The 21852-nt window shown below is 39.6% G+C and overlaps 1 protein-coding gene and 1 long non-coding RNA gene across 19 annotated transcripts in view; one reads left to right on the top strand and one right to left on the bottom strand.

Annotated features, from left to right (window-relative positions):
* The window catches only part of LOC140638546 (phospholipid-transporting ATPase ABCA3-like), a 191204-nt gene extending 173398 nt beyond the window's left edge, over window positions 1-17806 (bottom strand). For 3 of the 18 annotated variants that reach the window (XM_072836097.1, XM_072836104.1, XM_072836103.1), the window contains exons 1-3: window positions 17699-17802; window positions 1638-1722; window positions 1023-1278 (exon numbers count right to left, since the gene is read on the bottom strand). In XM_072836097.1, coding sequence (XP_072692198.1) covers window positions 1023-1278; window positions 1638-1697 — 316 coding nt within the window. In that variant the 5' untranslated portion in view covers window positions 1698-1722; window positions 17699-17802. Of the gene's footprint in view, window positions 1-1022; window positions 1279-1637; window positions 1761-17493; window positions 17647-17698 lie in introns of those variants that run through there. The other 15 variants (XM_072836107.1, XM_072836106.1, XM_072836110.1 and 12 more) reach the window with 11 other exon arrangements.
* Window positions 17807-19790: 1984 nt separating this feature from the next.
* Window positions 19791-21678, top strand: LOC140638534 (uncharacterized). Its single transcript, XR_012035554.1, has 2 exons — window positions 19791-20149; window positions 21405-21678. It is a non-coding gene; the product is annotated as an uncharacterized lncRNA (long non-coding RNA).
* Window positions 21679-21852: the final 174 nt, after the last annotated feature.

Here is a 21852-nt window from a genome sequence, read left to right as displayed (position 1 = left end):
CAGGCTCCTGCATGGAGCTTGCTTCTACCTCTGCCTGTGTTTCTGCCCACACCCCCCTCTTTCTGTCTCTCATGAATAAAAAAAATAAAATCTTTAAAAAAAAGTTACATAAGGAACATTTTCCTTTTTAAAGATAGTTTTTTAAGATGGCAAAGTAAATATATAGCATATACTCTCCTCTTCCTATCTCAAAGCCCTGCACTTAAAAGGAGAAAATTAAATACGTAATTGTTTAAGTATATAACAGAATAAACCCACACACATGTAAAAGCATGAGACAAGATGGGAGAGGTGCTTACAAAATTCTGACAGTATTTTTAACATTGGAGACAGAAAAGAGAAACTAGGTGCAGAGGAAGGTGAGTGTAAGGAGATAAGGATTATTTTGGCATAATTCTACGTGGTTTTACTCTTCTTTTCAAATGCATTCATATACCATACCCAAGTAATATTTTCATTAAAATGTTTAAAATTAATTATCTAAAGGTAGAGTTTATGCATGCATCTAAAAATAAACTACCTTGGGATGACTGGGTGGGTCAGTGGTTGAGCATCCACCTTCGGCTCAGGTCATGATCCTGAGGTCCTGGGATGGAGTCCTATATTGAGCTCCCCACAGGGAGCAGGCTTCTCCCTCTGCCTATGTCTCTCCCTTTCTCTTCGTGTCTCTCATGAATGAATAAGTAAAATCTATTTTTAAAAACTAATTAAAAATAAATAAAAAGAAACTACCCCTAGTCATCCTGAGGCTGTGTCCCTTTGGCATGCTATCAGGTACTCATCCTAGTTTAAGAATGCAGTCAGAGACAAAGAAGATTTACAATTACATAATTCCATCATCTAATTTTAAATATTAATTTTGTTTATGATTATGCCAGGAATATGTTTGATATCATGTGACAGAGTTCATAATGTTATATTCAGGAGATTAACGTACAAGTTTAAGGTCACTGAAGCATGCCCTTTCAAAAACAAATTAGTAATTATGTTACAAAAACATTTTAGACACCACAGTTTCTAACCTGAAATATTGAGTCTTAACTTCATTATCACAGTCTCAGTAATATTTTTTGCCACATCACTGTGAGAAGGTACATATGCAACTTCATATACAACACTCCTGTTATAGAGGAAAGGAGGTGGGAACAAGACAAAAAGAGATCTGTAAATAGTAACATTCTGGAACTCTTTTTTTACATCTCTGCGATGAAGCAAAATCAATCCAGAGAAGAAGAGTGTCATGAAGATTTCCACAATTAAAGAAATCACCTTCCTTTTCTGCAAAAGAAACCAAAGGATTATATTAACTAAGAGCCTATCTATGTATCTGTACATGTGCATGAATCTGTACTCTTGTGCATATACATGTATACAATTTAAACATATTACTCAGGTCCATTCTATAAAACAAATGGCTTTCTAGCCTGTCTTTTTCACCCTTTTCCACATTTCATTATCTGTTCTATTGGTTTATCCTATCAGTACTCTTGAGAGAGTTAGAACTGTGACATTAAGCCATGGAACAAAAGGAACCAGATAAAATCCATAAACTAAAACGAAGTGAAAAAGTTATTTAAAAATTTCTCCTTCAGGTTCGTTAGCCATTACAACCATTTCCCATGGACACTTCCACTTACCTTTAAAACAAAATTTTTCCAGAGGAGGACTGCAAATTGGTTGAGCCACAATAAATTCATTTTATCACAAAGAATGGAAGTTCAACTAAGAAGGAAGTAGAACATTTTAAAAACTTACATCGCCTGGAAAAAAATGTTAAATTTAGTCAAGCAAAATGATTACTTCCTTGTTCTACTCTTTTTTCATCAATTCTGAAAGATAACTACTTTAAATAAGTACTTGTCTGTTCCTGTTCTTATATTAATTCATAATATTCACATTGAATGGTCTTCTAATATGTATGAAAATATCAGGTGACAGAGATGCAAAATGTAATAGGTTGCAGCCCCATGTTCACAATGAAAGATGTAAACTGTAAATTTGGGATGTCAATTATTATTTTGATAGGCTCTGAGATAAATTCCTATAGAATAATGCTGAAAATTTCCTATTTAATACCTACTCTGTGCCATATTCTATCCTAGGCATTAGGTATATTTGAAATGATTGGGATCCTTTCCTCACAGTGTGAATAGTAGTGTATAGTAAATGAGAACCCAGAATCTAAAGTTGGGCTGTTTGAGTTCAGATCTTAACTCTCTCACAAGCTATAAAATTTTGAGCAAAATAATTAACCTATAGCTGCCTACCATCTGTAAAATCAGAAAAATCACAGTACTTACATTATAAGGTATTGACCTGGGGTGATTTGCCTCTATGGAGAGGGTAGCTAAAAGGCTATGCCATTTTTTAAAAATTGCAATAAAATATACATAACATAAAATTTGCCACTTTAACAATTTTTAATTGTACAATTCAGTGGCACCAATTGCATTCATGTTGTTGCACAACCATCACCATTAACCATCTCCAGAAATTTTTTATCTTCCCAAACTGAAACTCCATAGCCATTAAATAACAACTCTCTATTCCTTCTTCCCCCTAGTCACTAGCAACCACCATTCTACTTTCTGTATCTATGAATTTGACTCCTTTAGGTACCTAAAAGTGGAATCACTTCTTTGTGACAGTATTTGTCCTTTTGAGACTAGCTTATTTCACTTAGCATAAAAATGTCTTCAAAGTTTACCCATATTGCAGTATGTGCCAGAATTTCCTTCTTATGCACCACTTTTACAGTCTTATAGGGCTTTCAAAATTAGCATTGGACTTCAAGACATATTAAAGAGAGGGACGGATGTGGTGAGTATTGCCTTAGTACTAAAAGGTGTTGCATCCTTTCAGTGAGTGAACTAGCAAGAGTAACCAGGGAATGCAGCAAAGAAGAGCACCTCAAATGCTTCTGAATTTCCAGTGGCAAGCATTCATGGTAATGCGCACAGTTTCCAGCCAGAAGACCAAGATGAAGACTACCTAAGAGAACCTAAAGGCACAAGGGAGACAGAGGGATAGGAGGAGCTCACCCTTGGTCTGAGCATAAATTGATCTCATCCCAGTTAGCATGCTAATCACTTTGATCACTGAGATGAATGACTCAGATCCAGGAAGATCCAGAGACAACAGCAAAGTTTTAAAAAACAATTGATTGTGACAACATGGATGGACCTAGAGGACACTATGCTAAGTAAATGTGTCGGACAGAGAAAGACAAGTATCATGTGATTTCACTTGTATGTGGAAGTGAAAAAACAAAACAAACAAAGCAGAAACAGACCCATAAATATGGAAAACAAACTAGTGGTTGCCAGAGGGGAAGAGGAGAGAGAAATGATCAAAAATGGGTGAAGGGGAGTGGGAGGTACAGGTTTCTAGTTATGGAATGAATAAGTCACAGGAATGAAAGGCACAACATAGAGAACACAATCAATAGTATTGTAACAGTGTTGGTATACTGACAGGTGGTAGCTATGCTTATGGTGACCACAGAATAATATTTAGAGTTGTTGAATCACTGTGTTATACTCTTGAAACTAATCTAATATTGTGTGTCAACTATACTTCAATAATAAATAAATATTTAAGACTTGTAATATCCCAAAGTCTTACAGTACAGCTTAACATGTCCTAGAAAACAATACTTATGTTGTTCCTGTGCTTGAAACCACTGTCAATTTCTCAAATTAAAAATTTTTTAAAAACTGTATTGACATTGCAACCACAGCCCAGAGAGGTGAGTTGGAACTTATAGCTTAAACTTAACCAAGTAAGGTTGCCAGATAAAATACAGGATGATCAGTTAAATTTGAATTTCAGATAAATGACAAATATATTGGGGGGACATACTTATACTAAAATATCCATACTTTATCTGAAATTCAAATTTAACTGGGTACTCTGTATTTCATTTGCTAAATCTGGCAATCATAGACCCAGGCCAAGCCGGCAGAGATATTAGAATTACCTGAAAAAAAAAAAAAAAAAAAAAACCTTTAAAACAACTACTATTACAATGCTTGAAAGACAATTACAGTCTTTTTTTGTGACAATTACACTCTTGGAACAAAATTTAAAGTAGAAAATATCAGCAAAGAAAGAAGATGAAAGGAAAAAACAAAGAAGAATTTTAGAGTTGAAAATAACCAAAATAAAACACTCACTGACAAGACTCAATAGCAGAATGAAGATGACATAAAACACTCACTGACAAGACTCAATAGCAGAATGAAGATGACAGAGGAAAGAGTGAGTGAACTTGAAGAAAGAGCAATGGAAATTATCCAATATGAACACAACAGGGGAGGAGGAGATTTAAAAAGATGAACACAGCCTCAGGATTATGTGGGGCAACAAAAATAGTCTACCATACAATTTTCAGAGTCTCAGAAGACAGGAGAAAGAGTGTGACATTGATAAGATTTTTAAAGCAATAATGGTTGTAATCTCCCAAATGTGGTAAAAGACACTAACTTGTAGATATAAGAAATTGAGCAAATCCCAAACAGGATACGTCTAGACACATCATAATCAAACATGATAAAAACTTAAGACAAATAAAAAACTCTTTAAAAAACATCAGAAGATTAAAAAAAAAAATCAGAAGAGGAGGAGGTGGGGCAAGATGTTGGAAGAGTAGGGTCCCAAGTAACCTGTCCCCACCAACTTCCGTAGTTAACTTTCAAATCATCCTGAAAACCTACGAATCGGCCTGAGATTTAAAGAGAACAGCTGGAATGCTACAGTGAGAAGAGTTTGCGCTTCTATCAAGGTAGGAAGAGGGGAAAAAATAAATAAATAAAAACGCATTCAAGAGGGAGGGGCCTGCAAGGAGCCGGGCTAAGGCCGGGTGGCAAGAGCCTCCAGGACAGGAAAGCCCAGTCCCAGAGAAGCAGGAGCTTCACCAATCTTCCTGGATGGAAAGGCGCGCGCAGGGAACTTGGGCAGGATCCCAGGATGGGCAGTGATGCCCTCAGGCTCCCAGGGTCACCAACAGAGGACCTGTGCCCCAGAGAAGCATGCCACACACCGCCGCCGAGCTCCCTAAGGGGCTGGAGCTGGCGCCCAGTGGGGCCCTGGGAGCAGCTCAGGCGGCAGCTCAGGTGGCAGCTCTGTGCGGCCCGGGACAGCAATTCCAGCAGTGCAGGCCCCAGAGCCAAGGGCGCCGGGGGACACAGGCCAGAATCCGGCACACCTCCAGGACAGGCGGAGGCCAGGGGGACACAGGACTGTAAGGACGCTCCTGCCGCCTGACAGGCCTGAGCTGTGCAGATCAGTGCCACCCCCCACCTCCATCTCATGCATCCAGAGCATCCAGGCCCCTGCTGACTGGGAGCTGTGGTAGTTACTGCAAGAGCTGACTCCAAGGCTGGAGAGCTGGCCGCTGCCACTGTTGTTCCTCCTGGTGTCACCCTGTGCCTGGGACTGAGCAGGGCCACCAGCAAGCAGGGGCCTCACAGAATAAACAGCTCCCACTGAGCTGTGCACTTGGCAGGGGGGAGGGCAACTCCCCCAGGTGCACACCTGAGAATCAGCACAGCAGGCCCCTCCCCCAGAAGACCAGCTGGAAGGACAGGGGAAGAGCAAGTTATTGACCAAGCAGCGCTGGAAAGTTCCATGGGAAGTTGAGGGATTTACAGTATATAGAATCAGAGGATACTCCACCTTGTTTTTTCTTTTGTTTGTTTCCCCCACACCCTTTTTTTTCCTTTTTCTTCTCTCTTTTTCTCCTTTTTCCAGTACAACTTGTTCTTAGCCAGTCTGCACTGAGCAAAATGACTAGAAGGAAAAACTCACCACAAAAGAAAGAATCAGAAATAGTCCTCTCTCCCACAGAGTCACAAAATTTGGATTACAATTCAATGTCAGCCAATTCAGAAGCACAATTATAAAGCTACTTGCGGCTCTAGAGACAAGCATAAAGGATTCAAGAGACTTCATGACTATACACTTTAGATCTAATCAGGCCGAAATTAAAAATCAATTAAATAAGATGCCATCCAAACTGGAGGTACTAACGAGAGGGTTAACGAGGTAGAAGAACGAGTGAGTGACATAGAAGATAAGTTAATGGCAAGGAAGGAAGCTGAGAAAAAAGAGAAAAACAATTAAAGATAATGAGGAAAGGTTAAGGGAAATAAATGACAGCCTCAGAAGGAAAAAATCTACGTTCAGTTGGGGTTCCAGAGGACGCTGAAAGGGACAGAGGACAAGAAAGTGTTTTTGAACAAATCATAGCTGAGAACTTCTGTAACTTGGGAAGGGAAACAGTCCTTCAGATCCAGGAGATAGAGAGACCTCCCCCTATAATCAATAAAAACAGATCAACACCCCAACATTTAATAGTGAAACTTGCAAATTCCAAAGATAAAGAGAAGATCCTTAAAGCAGCAAGAGACAAGGGATCCCTAACCTTTATAGGGAGAAGTATTAGGTTAACAGCAGACCTCTCCACAGAGCCCTGGCAGCCCAGAAAGGGCTGCCAGGATATATTCAGGATCCTGAATGAAAAGAACATGCAGCCAAGAATACTTTATCCAGCAAGGCTCTCATTCAGAATAGAAGGAGAGATAAAGAGCTTCCAAGATAGGCAGAAACTGAAAGAATATGTGACCACCAAACCAGCTCTGCAAGAAATATTAAGGGAGACCCTGTAAAAGAAAGAGGAAGTCCAAGGAAACAATCCACAAAAACAGGGACTGAACAGGTATTATGATGACACTAAATTCATATCTTTCAACAGTAACTCTAAATGTGAATGGGCTTAATGATCTCATCAAAAGAACAGCGTTTCAGATTGTATAAAAAAGCAAAACTCATCTATTTGCTGTCTACAAGAGACTCATTTTAGATGTAAGGACACCTACAGATTGAAAATAAAGGGTTGGAGAACCATTTACCATTCAATTTTTTTTTATTTATGGTAGTCACACAGAGAGAGAGGGGGGGGGGCAGAGACACAGGCAGAGGGAGAAGCAGGCTCCATGCACTGGGAGCCCGACGTGGGACTTGATCCCGGGTCTCCAGGATCGCGCCCTGGGCCAAAGGCAGGCGCTAAACTGCTGCGCCACCCAGGGATCCCCCATTTACCATCCAAATAGTCTTCAAAAATCAGAAAGGGAGACAGAACATGAGAGACTCCTAACTCTGGAAAATGAACTAGGGGAGGTGGGAGGGGGATGGGGGTGACTGGGTGACGGGCACTGAGGTGGGCGCTTGACGGGATGAGCACTGGGTGTTGTTCTATATGTTGGCAAATTGAACACCAATAAAAAATAAATTTATAAAAAAAATTGTCCTCAAAAGAAAGCAGGGGTAGCAATCCTCATATAGATAAATTAAAGTTTATCCCAAAGACTGTAGTAAGGGATGAAGAGGGACAGTATACCATACTTAAGGGATCTATCCAACAAGAGGACCTAAATATCATGACTATTTATGCTCCGAATATGGGAGCCACCAAGTATATCAATCAATTAATAACCAAAGTTAAGACATACTTAGATAAGAATACAGTAATACTAGGAGACTCGAATACAGTGCTTTCTACAATAGATAGATATTCTAAGCACAACATCTACAAAGAAAAAAGAGCTTTAAATGATACACTGGACCAGATGGATTTCACAGATATTTACAGAACTTTACATCCAAACGCAACTGAATACACATTCTTCTCAAGTGCACATGGAAATTTCTCCAGAATAAACCACATACTGGGTCACAAATCAGGTCTGAACTGATACCAAAAGATTGGGATCATCCCCTGCATATTTTCAGACCATAATACTTTGAAACTAGAAATAAATCACAAGAAGTTTGGAAGGATTTCAAACACGTGGAGGTTAAGGACCATCCTGCTAAAAGATGAAAGGGTCAACCAGGAAATTAGGGAAGAATTAAAAAGATTCATGGAAACTAACGAGAATGAAGATACAACCGTTCCAAATCTTTGGGATACAGCAAAAGCAGTCCTGAGGGGGAAATACATCGCAATACAAGCATCCATCCAAAAACTGGAAATAACTCAAATACAAAAGCTAACCTTGCACCTAAAGGAGCTGGAGAAAAAACAGCAAATAGATCCTATACCCAGCAGAAGAAGAGAGTTAATAAAGATTCGAGCAGAACTCAATGAAATAGAGACCAGAAGAACTGTGGAACATATTAACAAAACCAGGAGTTGGTTCTTTGAAAGAATTAAGAAGATAGATAAACCATTAGCTAGCTTTATTAAAAAGAAGAGAGAAAAGACTCAAATTAACAAAATCATCAATGAGAAAGGAGAGATCACCACCAACACCAAGGAAATACAAACGATTTTAAAAACTTATTGTGAGCAGCTATACACCAAAAAAAATTAGGCAATCTAGAAGAAATGGACACATTTCTGGAAAACCACAAACTACCAAAACTGGAACAGGAAGAAATGGAAAACCTCAACAGGCCGATAACCAGGGAGGAAATTGAAGCAGTCATCAAAAACCTCCCAAGACACAAAAGTCCAGGGCCGGATGGCTTCCCTGGGGAATTCTATCAAACATTTAAAGAAGAAACCATACCTATTCTACAAAGCTGTTTGGAAAGATAGAAACAGACGGAGTACTTCCAAACTCGTTCTCTGAGGCCAGAATCACCTTAATTCTAAAACCAAAGATCCCACCAAAAAAGGAGAATTATAGACCAATATCCCTGATGAACATGGATGCAAAAATTCTCAACAAGATACTAGCCAATAGGATCCAACAATACATTAGGAAGATTACTCACCATGACCAAGTGGGATTTATCCCCGGGATGCAAGGCTGGTTTCAACACTTGTAAAGCAATTGATGTGATTGATCATATCAGCAAGAGAAAAAACAAGAACCATATGATCTTCTCAATAGATGTAGAGAATGCATTTGACAAAATACAGCATCCATTCCTGATCAAAACTCTTGGGAGTGTAGGGAGAGAGGGAACATTCCTCAGCATCTTAAAAGCCATCTACAAAAAGCCCACAGCAAATATCATTCTCAATGGGGAAACACTGGGAGCCTTTCCCCTAAGATCAGGAACATGACAGGGATGTCCACTCTCACCACTGTTGTTCAACATAGTACTAGAAGTCCTAGCCTCAGCAATCAGGCAACAAAAAGAAATAAAAGGCATTCAAATTGGCCAGGAAGAAGTCAAACTCTCCCTCTTTGCAGATGACATGGTACTGTACATAGAAAACCCAAAGGACTCCACCACCCCAATATTGCTAGAACTCACACAGCAATTCAGCAGTGTGGCAGGATACAAAATCAATGCCCAGAAATCAGTGGCATTTCTATACACTAACAATGAGACTGAAGAAAAAGAAATTAAGGAGTCAATCCCATTTAAAATTGCACCCAAAAGCATAAAATACCGTGGAATAAACCTAACCAAAGAGGTAAAGGATCTATACCCTGAAAACTACAGAACACTTCTGAAAGAAACTGAGGAAGACACAAAGAGATGGGAAAGTATTCCATGCTCATGGATTGGAAAAATTAATCTTGTGAAAATGTCAATGTTACTCAGGGCAATTTACACATTTAATGCAATCCCTATCAAAATACCAAGGACTCTCTTCAGAGAGTTGGAACAAATCATCTTAAAATTTGTGTGGAATCAGAAAAGATCCTGAATAGCCAGGGGCATTTTAAAAAAGAAAACCATAGCTGCCGGGGGGCATCAAAATGCCAGATTTCAGGTTCTACTACAAAGCTGTGGTCATCAAGACCGTGTGGTACTGGCACGAAAACAGACATATAGATCAATGGAACAGAATAGAGAATCCAGAAGTGGACCCTCAACTCTATGGTCAACTAATATTCAAAAAAGCAGGAAAGCAGGAAAGACTATCCACTGGAGAAAAGACAGTCTATTCAATAAATGGTGCTGGGAAACTTGGACATCCACATACAGAAGAATGAAACTAGACCATTCTCTTACACCATGCACAAAGATAAACTCAAAATGGATGAAAGATCTAAATGTGAGACAAGATTCCATCAAAATCCTAGAGGAGAACACAGGCAACACCCTTTTTGAACTTGGCCACAGCAACTTCTTGCAAGATACATCCATGAAGGCAAGAGAAACAAAAGCAAAAATGAATTATTGGGACTTCATCAAGATAAAAAGCTTCTGCACAGCCAAAGAAACAGTCAACAAAACTAAGAGACAACCTACAGAATGGGAGAAGATATTTGCAAATGACCTATCAGATAAAGGGCTAGTATCTATACTATATAGATCTATAAGATCTATAAAGAACTTATTAAACTCAACAGCAAAGGAACAAAAAATCCAATCATGAAATGGACAAAAGACATGAACATAAATCTCACAGAGGAAGACATAGACATGGCCAACAAGCACATGAGAAAATGCTCCGCATCGCTGGCCATCAGGGAACTACAAATCAAAACCACAATGAGATACCACCTCACACCAGTGAGAATGGGGAAAATTAACAAGGCAGGCAACAACAAATGTTGGAGAGGATGTGGAGAAAGGGGAACCCTGTTGCACTGTTGGTGGGAATGTGAACTGGTACAGCCACTCTGGAAAGCTGTGTGGAGGTTCCTCAAAGAGTTAAAAATAGATCTGCCCCACGACCCAGCAATTGCACTGCTGGCGATTTACCCCAAAGATACAGATGCAGTGAAACGGCAGGACACCTGTACCTCGATGTTTATAGCAGCAATGTCCACAATAGCCAAACTGTGGAAAGAGCTTTGGTGTCCATTACAAGATGAATGGATTAAGAAGATGTGGTATATGTATACAATGGAATATTACTCAGCCATTAGAAACGACAAATACCCACCATTTGCTTTGAGGTGGATGGAACTGGAGGGTATTATGCTGAGTGAAATAAGTCAACTGGAGAAGGACATTATATGGTCTCATTCATTTGGGGAATATAAAAAATAGTGAAAGGGAATAAAGGTGAAAGGAGAAAAAATGAGTGGGAAATTTCAGAAAGGGAGACAGAACATGAGAGACTCCTAACTCTGGGAAACAAACTAGGGGTGGTGGAAAGGGAGGTGGGCGGGGGGGTAGAGGTGACTGGGTGACGGGCACCGAGGGGGGCACTTGATGGGATAAGCACTGAGTGTTATTCTATATGTTGGCATATTGAACACCAATAAAAAGTCAATTTATTTTAAAAAATTAAAAATAAATCATTTTAATCTAACATAATGGTTAAAACACAAAGTATTAAAAATAATGGTAACAATAATTTCATTAATGGATACACAATATAAAAAATGCAAACTGTGACATCAAAACATATCAAAAACACAAAATGTGAAAGGTATAGCACAAAAACGTAGAGCTTCTGTATGCATTCAAAATTCAGTTGTTACCAGCTTAGACTGTTGTTTTGTGTAAGCTTCATGTTAATGACAAAACAAAAGACTAAAGCAGATACACAAGAGGTAAAAAGAAAGGAATCAAAGCATACCACTACAGAAAATTATCAAATCATAAAAGAAGGGAGCGAACAAGGGAGAGAGAAAGGAATTACAACAGAAAAAAAAATTAATCAGATGACAAAAGTAAATCTTTACTTATCAATAATTATTTTAAATGTAAATGTACTAAATTCTCCAATCAAAAGACACAGAGTAGCTGAATGGATTAAAAGACTCATTTCAGCTTTAATGACACACATAGGCTCAAACCAAATGGATAGAAAAACACATTCCATGCAAATGGTGGCCACAAGAGGGCAGGGGTAGCTATACTCCCAGCACACAAGGTGACTAAGCCCAAAGACTGTAACAAGAGACAAATAAGAACATTTTATAATGAAACAGGGATCAATTAAGAGGATATAACAATTGTAAATATTTATGCACCAAATATCAGAGCACCTAAATGTATAAAGCAAATATTAGAAGAACTGAAGGGAGAAATAGTCAGCAATACAATAACAGAAGGGACTTCAATACCCTGCCTCCAACAAGGGATAGATCATCCAGACAGAAAATTCATAAAGAAATATGGGACTTAAACTGGACACTAGACCAGATGGACCTCATGAACATATGCAAAATATTCCATCAAACAGCAGCAGAATATACATTCTTCTCAGGGGTGCCTGGGTAGCTACTCAGTCAGGTAACCATCCAACTCAATCTCAGCTCAGGTCTTGATCTCAGAGTTGTGAGTTGAAGCCTCATGTTGGCCTACTTAAAAAAATAAAATGAAAAGAATATACATTCTTTTCAAGCATACACAGAGCATTTTCAGGGATAGATAATATGTTAGGTCACACAACAAATTTTAACAAGTATAAGAACACTGAAATCACATCAAATATCTTTTCCAGCCTTAATGGTATAAAACTAGAAACCCTGTAACAAGAGGAAAACTGGGAAATTCAGTGGAAATTTAAAAATATATAGAAATTAAACAACATGCACCTGAAACACCAATAGGTCAAAGAAGAAATCAAAAGGGAAATAAAAAAGTCTTGAGGGGGCATCTGGATGGCTCAGTCAGTTAAGCATCTAACTCTTGATTTCAGCTCAGGTCTTGATCTCAGGGTCATGAGTTTAGGCTCCATGTTAGGACCCATGCTCCAAGATTAAAAAAAAAAATCTTGAAACAAATATAAATGGGAACACAACACACCAAAACTTATAGGATGCAACAAAAGTAGTTCTAAGAGGTAATTTTTAGTAATGAATGCCTACATTAAGAAAAAAGGGGGGAAAAAGAAGGGATGACATCACGGAGATGGCAAAGTAGGAAACCCTAGCCTCTCCGTTCCCTCACAAACATCAACAATTAGCTATTCATGAACAAAAATAGCTCTAGGAGAGCTCCGGAGTCCACTTAAGAAACTTCAAGAATATAATGGAACAAAAAACTGGAGAAAAAAAAAACACAGAAAAAGGGAAGGAAGAACAAGATTCATATTCATTTTTGTCTGTATCATCCCAGTCCCTCAGGTTGGCACTGCTCAGTACCAAGAAGGAGTATCCCATCTAGAAAGAGTTCCCCTCTCTTTCTAGATGAGGTGAGGTGAGGTGAGGGAGATCAAGGTGAGCAACACGCTTCCCCCATCTTTTGGTGCACCACACAAAGGACCTGAATATGTTTCACCCCACCCAGAGACCAGCAAAACTGATACATACAGAGATGGCTAGGGATAAAGAATAAAGGAGAGGCTACCAGTAATAGCCAAGCAGTAGGAGCGACCCTGGTTTTCAGTGACCTGTTCTGCAAACAACATGAGCATCTTTCACCACTGAAGAAAATATTAGCCAGCACAACCAACTGATCCCCTACAGAATTCACTAGTTTTTATTCCACAGGTATTTGGATTTGTAAATACCAGATGCCTGAGTCCCTCCCCAGCTCCCTATTCCCACCAAATCCCAGGAACTGACTCCAGGCTTCTGTAGCTACACAAGTGCAAGATGCTAATCTGGCCCCCTGTGACTGACCCCTACCACCATGTTTACACTTGAGGCTACCCCCTCCAGCTGTGCACCTGCCTGCCACCAGCTTGCCTTCCCATAACAAGCCTATACTGAAGTGTACATACCTGTAGCCAATAGTCTAAAGCCACAGAAGGATACATCAACAGCCACAACCCCTACAGCTGCTTATGGGTCCAGATTTGGCCCTATCTCCAGGCACTGGCCAGCACCACTGGGTTCACCTGCAGCTAGCCCCTCCAGCTGCACACCTGCACTCCCTAGCCTGATTCTTAACACTGGTCTCCACTGCTGTGGAGATACTGCAGCCACAATAGTGCACACTGACAGCCAGGCCCCCCAGCTTCAGCCTTGTCTCCTGGCACTGGCCTGCACCACAGGGCTTACCTGAAGCTAGCCCTACCAGCTGTACACCTGCACTCAAACAGCCAGACTCACGTCACCAGCCTCCACTGCAGTAAGTACTTGACATATGATCCTAGCCACAGAGGGCATGCCAACAATCAGCATATCTAGGGCTGCCAGTGCATCCTTAGTTGGCTCTGGTTCCCATCACTGTGTGTGTCTGCAACCATCCCCTGCTACTACCTGGGAACCAGCAGCTGGCCCCCAGCACTAAGTGTGTACACACCATGGGCCTATCTTGAAGTAAAGTGAACCCCCATGGTGCTCACCAAAGGCCACATAGTTGTCAATGGTGCAGACCCCAGCAGTGGTGGCCCCCAATGCTGTGGACCCCCCAAAAGACATCCAGATCCCTCAGACCCAGAGCAGTCATAAGCATCACACATCAAGACTCTGTCACAAAACACCCCAACATGCTTCCACCAAGTGAAGGTCTTTCGTTACCGAAGCTGGTCCATAAAGTCTGGAAAAGGTGACCGCCTCTTCCAATGTGCAGATGCATATGCAAGGCCACTAGAATCACAAAGTATAAAAGAAACATGATACCACCAAAGGAACATAGTAAACTTTCTGTAACTGACCCCAAAGAGATAAACTGCACAAGAAAGAATTCAAAAGAAATGTTCTAAAGATGCTCAAAGATCTCCAGAGAATACAGATAAATAACTTAATGAATTAGAAAAACATTATAAGAACAAAATGAGACGTTCAAGAGAGACAGAAAACAACCCTAGCCACAATAACCTCAAAAACAATAAAATACTTAGGAATAATTTAAGGAAATGAAAGATACATTGACTGAAACATGAAGACATTGATGAAAGAAATTGAATACACAAATAAATGGAAAAGCTATCCTAAGTTCATGGATTGAAAATGTTATTGTTAAAAAGTCGAGACTGCCTAAAGCCATCTATCTACAGGTTCTGTGTAATCTCCAGATTGTCAAGGGCTGAGAGGTGGAGAGAAGTAGGGAGAGACTGATGAAAGTGTATAAACTTTCAATTATAAGATGAGCAAATTCTGAAGATCTATGGTATGACTATAAGGGGGGCACTTGGCAGGATGAGCACTGGGTGTTATTCTGCATGTTGGCAAATTGAACACCAATAAAAAATAAATTTATTATTTAAAAAAATACCGTATTGTACAATTGGAAGTTTGCTATGACAATAGATCTTAAGTGTTGTCTCTCACACACACAAAAGGGCAACTATGTGAGGTGACTGATGTGTTAATCAACTTGAATGAGGGAATTCTTTCACAATGTATATGTATACCAAATCATCATATTCTACACTTTAAATATACAACAATTTTATTTATCAATTATACCTCAAAAAAGCTGGGAAAATAAGAAATTAAAAACCATCTAAACAAATGAAAAGACATCCTACGTTCATAGACTAAATGATTTAATATTGTTGAGATGGCAGTGCCCGACCCCCTCCCAAATTGGTCTACGGAATCAATCAATCCCCAACTGCCTTTTTACAAAAATAAACACAATGATTCCAAAATTTATATGGAATGGCAAGGAACCCTGGAATAGCCAAAAGAATCTTGAAAAGGAAAAATGAAGTTTGAGGTCTCATACTTATTAATTTCAATAGTTTCTACAAAGTGACAATAATCAAAACAGTATGGTACTGACATTAGCACAGATATACAAATCAAGGGATTAGAATTGGGAGTCTAGAAATAAACCTATGTATCTATGGTCAACTGATATTCAATAAAGGTGCCAAGATCATTCAATGAGGAAATAACAGTCTTTTAAACAAACAGTATTTAAGCAACAGGCAAAAGAATAAAGTTAAATTATTGCCTTGGACCACATAACAAACATCAATTCAACATGGATCAAATAGCTAAAACAATAAATTCCTAGAAGAATATATTGGGAATAAATCTTCATAACTTGGATGCAGCAATACATTCTTAGAACATCAAATAAAAATATAAATTGGCTTCATCAATCATAAATCAAAACCTTTTGTGTATCAAAGGATATAAAAAACTCATGAATGGAATATTTTCAAATTACATACCTGATAAGGGTTTCATATACTGAATATATATAAAGCACTCTAAAAACTCAACAACAAAATGACAAACCAACTAAATAATGAGAAAAAAAGATATAAAAAGACATTTCTCCAAAGAAATTACACAAATGGCCAAGAAGGACACAAAATGATGCTCAACATCACTAGTCATTAGGGAAATGCAAATTGAAACCATAATGAGATACCACTTAAATAAATAACAACTTTTTTAACAGAATAAAACAAGTTTTGGCAAGAACTTGGAAAACTGGAACCCTTACACACTGCTGGTAGGAATGTAAAATGGTAGAGCTGCTGTGAAATTTCGGCAGTTCCTAAAACAGTTAAACATATAATTACCATATGACCCTGCAATTCCACTCCTACGTATACACCCAACAGAATAGAAAAACATGTCCATTCAAAATCATGTAATGTTCACAGTAGCATTATTGGTGATAGTAAAAAAGTAGAAACACAAAATCTCATCAACTGATGAAAAGATAAACAAATGTGGTATATCCAAAAGTGGAATGAGGTACATAACAACACTCAAGAACCCTGAAAACATAACGTTAAGTAAAATAAGCCAAACACAAAAAGCCACATATTATATGATTCTATTTATGTAAAATACCTAGAATTGGCAAATCCATAGAGATAGAAAGATTAGTGGTAGCCAGAGACTACAGATATGAAGCAATAGCACAAGTGACTGTTCAGTGAGCACAGGATTTATTTTAAGGATAAACCATGTCCTAAACAAACAAAAACGTTCTGGAATTAGGTACTGGTAATGGTGGCACAACACCGTGAATGTAACAAAAGCCACACAGTTCTAATACTTTAAATGGCAGAAATGATAGATAAATGAATGAATGAATGAATGAATGGTAGGAATGGTTAATTTTTCCTCGTTGTAAAAAAAGAAAAACCCCATGAAATGGGTAAGAGGATTTTCCTATATCATAGCTGAGATTCACAAAGGTTAATTCACTTTACTACATTCAAATAAAACCAAAGCTGGGGTACCTTCCCAAAACCTTTTTTTTTTTTAAGAAAAAAAAAGATTATTTATTTAGGGGGCACCCGAGTGGCTCACTCAGTCCACTGAGCTCTGGACTGCTGGTTTCCTCTCAGGTCATGATCTCAGGGTCGTGAGGTTGGAGGCCCCCTCTAGCGCTCACACTCAGCAGGGAATCTGCTTGAGGGTCTCTCTCCCTCTCAAATAAATAAATAAATAAATCTCAAAAAAAAAAAAAAGATTGATTTCTTTCAGAGAGAGTGAGCATACGTGCGGGGGGAGGGGAACAGGAAGAGAAGGGAGAGAATCCCACGCACTGGGGTCCCCGTGGGGTGGGGCTCGCTCTCACAACCCCCAGACCGCGACAGGAACAGAAACCAAAACGAGGCCACTCAATCCCCTGGGCCACCCAGTTGCTCCCCAAAACCTTCCTAACCAATAAGCTACCACCAACAAACCTTCCTAACCAATAAGCTACCACAACAAAAAACAAACAAACAAACAAAAGATTAACAGTTAAAATTCAAACCCTAAGTCTCCAGTGGGTTCTCCTGTTTGTTGGTTTTGGGGGCTGTGTGGCCATATGGGTTTGGGGGCGTCAGCGCGCGCACAAGGAGGGGCTGGCCTGTGGGTGGAGCAGCCCCCCCGCCTCAGCCTCGGCACTTGGGGGAGGACGACCCGGGCCGGCTGGGTCAGGCCAGGACGAGCCCGGGGCAGACAGGTCCCACGCTCACCACTCGGGCCTCAAAACTGCCACACCTGCGCCTCAGCCTCCACCTCCGCCGCTCAGGTGCACGCGCGTGGTCCTCGCGAGACCAACCTCGCGTCCCAACGCCCTCCCCAACCGCCCACAACCGGTTGGCCGCCAGGGCGTCCAGGAGCGTGCTACCTGACGGCGGGAGGACCCAGAGCGCACCGCCTCAGCGCGGCTCCACACGCATGCGCCCAGCACACCGCCTCAGCGCGGCTCCACGCGCATGCGCCCGCACTCCCTCGAGTCCCCAGCTCCCCAGCCCATCCCTTCCTACCACCCAGGCAACGCCTGGAGGGGCCAGCCCCACTTCCCCAGTTCCCAACTGTTTCACTGCTTCCTCCTCCTGGCCCACCCCACAATTCCACACTTCTCCAACCACAGAGACTAGGAGAGGGGTGAGATGCTCACCTTGCCGACACCATTTAAGAGAAAGCCAACTCAGTAATCGAGATTAAAAATTGTTATTAATTTTTAATTTTCAAAATACAGAAATTAAATATAAAAGTGCCACGAGGTGCTCTATGGGAGGCTAACGCAAAAGGGAAAATCAGTCATCCTGACCCTGTTTTTATTTAAAATGTTGATATTTTTGTTCAATATGGATTTTTTTGGTGTTTTCATTTTTTCAATATTGCATCATTTAAAATATTTTTTTAAAAAAATCTTCAGTACTGTGTATTTTGAGTTCTGAATATGTCCCTTAAATTTGGCACTAAAAGTGAGGACCTTAGCCATTCTGTTTTCCTCATCCTAGTGACAGCTCAGCCCTACTGTCACCTTCAATATGGTAGTGGCAGAAAATCTAGAAAAGTACAAGTGGCCACCCCTGGGGTAGGTTTAGGGGGGCAGGCAGTTGGAGGAGATAGCAGGGAACTTCCAGAATTCCAGAAGCTGACTTGCCTTGTCCCAGGACAAAGCCTCAGGGGACAGGGAAAGAAGAGTTACACATGCAACTTGCTTACTGGCCCCCACATTTCTAATAAGTTTATTAATATTTTCTCTAATAAGTCATTATTACTAAGAGTACTTTCATTATTTTAATAATAAAAAATCAATAACACCTAATAATATGAACATGATATTTGTTAATAATGCTTATTAAATACTAACCTGCTAAACAACAAAATGATTTCAATTATGCCTCATCACAATTCTGGAAGGTTGGCTCTAATATTACTAATATTATCTGATTTTGCAGAAGAGGAAACAGGGTCAAAGTGGTGAAGTCTCTTTTACATCCAGCATGTACAAGCTGTATATCCAGCATGTACATTTCATCAAAAAAGGCATTAGAGGGATCCCTGGGTGGCGCAGCAGTTTGGCGCCTGCCTTTGGCCCAGGGCGCGATCCTGGAGACCCGGGATCGAATCCCACATCGGGCTCCCGGTGCATGGAGCCTGCTTCTCCCTCTGCCTGTGTCTCTGCCTCTCTCTCTCTCACTGTGTGCCTATCATAAATAAATAAAAAAAAAAAACTTAAAAAAAAAGACTTAAAAAAAAAAAAGGCATTAGAATGCCAATAAAACCTTCGAAACAAATTGGGATATTAGGATATCTGTTACAATGCATCACATGAATGAGTTAAAGTAGGAAAATATTACATAGTTGGCCCTTGAGCAATACAGGTTTGAAGTACACAGGTCCACTCCAGAATTTAAAAAATATATATAGTACAGTACTATAAATGTATTTTCTCTTCCTTATAATTTACTTAACATTTTCTTTTCTCTAGCTTGCTTTATTATAATAGAGTATATAAGACAAATTATATGTTAATTGGTATGTTTATGTTATGCTTATGTTACCAGGAAGGCTTCTGGTCAACAGTAGTTAATTAAGTTTTTGGGAGTCAAAAGTTTTTGGGAGCGGATTTTTGAAGGGGTATTTTGGTTGCTCCTAACCCCTGTGTTGTTCAAGGATCAACTGTAATCACTTTCATAAACCCATAAATGCATATAAAACTCTTAACAACCATTCCAGATGAAAGTTCTTTCTAAACGAGGCATAACAGGGTATTTGTTTCTATGTGACCCAACAGCATGCTATATCCCCCAGAGCCTCAGCCAAGTGATAATGACATCACAATTTCAACGACTCCTTCTACTGCTGGAATGTTTGGGGCAAGGAGGTGTTTGTTATACAACCCGATACCTGCTAAACCAGCTTCTAATCTAGATTCTAAATCATGTTCTACAGTTGGACATCAGACTTGTGCTGGTCACCTGGAACTCAGAACCAATAAGCCCCCCCTAAAACCATTGCTGCTACCTCCAGTCTGTGAGGGAGGAAGAAGGCTGCCCTACCCTTTTATGAGGACTTCTTCCAAAGGTGGTTACAGGCTTCTGAGCTCAAACCAGATCTTCATGTTTGGCAGCTTAAATTTTACTAGGGATCTGGGTAACCTTACCCAAAGCTATATAAGGAAAATGATTGTAAGTAATTCACAGACTCTATCTCTTAAATAGTTATGCATTTCTTTTTATGCAAATTAAAAATGACTAAAACAGCACATTAATCTCCAATCATATGCTAATTTGGCTTCTACTAAAACCAAAGAAGGTAATATAATTTTTAAGAAAATATATGAAGTAAATAATAAAAGAGACATCATGAGGTGTTAGAGCCTCCACAGAACCGGGCAGCTGGGCTGCTGGTATATGTGGTCACCTAAAAATTCCCTTCAACCGCTAGGTCATATAACTCTTGACTCCAGCCAGAGATATCGCATAACTCTCATTTTGTAAAGATTCCGAAGCCTCACAACCAGTGACTACCCTGTGTCATTGGCTCCAACAGAATTAATTCAATCAAGACCAATTTTCCGGGTGATACTTTACTAAGGACCTGGGTGATGCCACTCAAAGCTTTGTAAGGAAAATGATTTGAGGTGATTTGCCGACTAGTCTTATTCCTACAGGATTTTCTAGAAACAAATACAGGAGTTTTCTACTTAACCAAAGCTCAGTAATTTAATTAACAATGGAAACAAATGAACAAATGGTTCTTCTATCTCTTTTACTTAATATTTGGTTTTGATTTTCCCCCTCAAGAATAACAGACCAAACTCCTTATTTTCTTTATACCTCTATATTTGTAAACCCAATAAATAAGACTTAATAGTAATAACATAAGTTATGGTCCATAAATGTTTCTGTAATCCCAAGACTTGTGCTAAGTATATGACATACAATATATTGTGCTAAGACCTGTATTAAGTATAAAACAATTTATTTCATCGGTGCCAAGACTTGTTCTAAGTACATGACATACAATTTATTTCATTGGTAAATATTTTGACACTTCCTCATATACTGTCTTTTATTACAATGTGACTATTTCCTAAAAAATAAAATAAATTAATTAATTTAAAAAGCCTTACTCAGCTCCCAACCCAAATATCAAGGAAGTGACAACACAAGCACTCCAGCTTCCTTATCTGTCTCCCAGACTATATTTTTGCTCTTTTGTTTCATCCTATACGTTGGTGCAAGAATCATCTTTTTAAATAGTCAAAGTTTGGGGGCATATTACCTCTTCCCAAAGAATCACACTTCTTAGCCTCCTGATTCCAAGAAGCTTTCCCAGTTTTATCTTCTGGTGCTCCCAGACATCAGCCCCCTGTTCCAACTCAACCCTGTCTGGCAAGACACTGTTCCCAAGAACTAAACAACATTCCTCCATCCATAGGCTTCACCTGCGTGGAAGTACCCTCTTCTTCTCTGCCCTGTATCTCTTAACCTTTAGGAGTAGAGTTCTGGAGACTGACGTCAAGAGCAGATCCCAACTCTTCTGCTGATATGTTGGGTGACCTAGGACAAAGCCCTTCACCTCTCAGAGCCTCAAATGGCAGCACAGCTAAAAACATCTACCTACCACAGAGGTTGTTGTATCAGTCAGATGATGCACATAAATACATGGTGTGGTATCTGGTTCATAATAAAGATCAATAACCTCTCTGTTATCATTGTTGCTGTTACCATTAACTTTATGTTGGGGCTTGATTTTTTCCCCCATCCTTCATAAAACCTTTTTATCTAAGTGATCAACGTCAGAATGATCTCTTTTCTTTGAAGTATCAAACGCATTCATTTTTCCTATCTGATCTGACAGCTAGAATTTACTGCCCTGCACTGTT

The sequence above is a fragment of the Canis lupus genome, chromosome 8 (assembly GCF_048164855.1).
Source record: "Canis lupus baileyi chromosome 8, mCanLup2.hap1, whole genome shotgun sequence".
Classification (NCBI taxonomy): Eukaryota; Metazoa; Chordata; class Mammalia; order Carnivora; family Canidae; genus Canis; species Canis lupus.
This window is presented reverse-complemented; position numbering and strand designations above follow the sequence as displayed.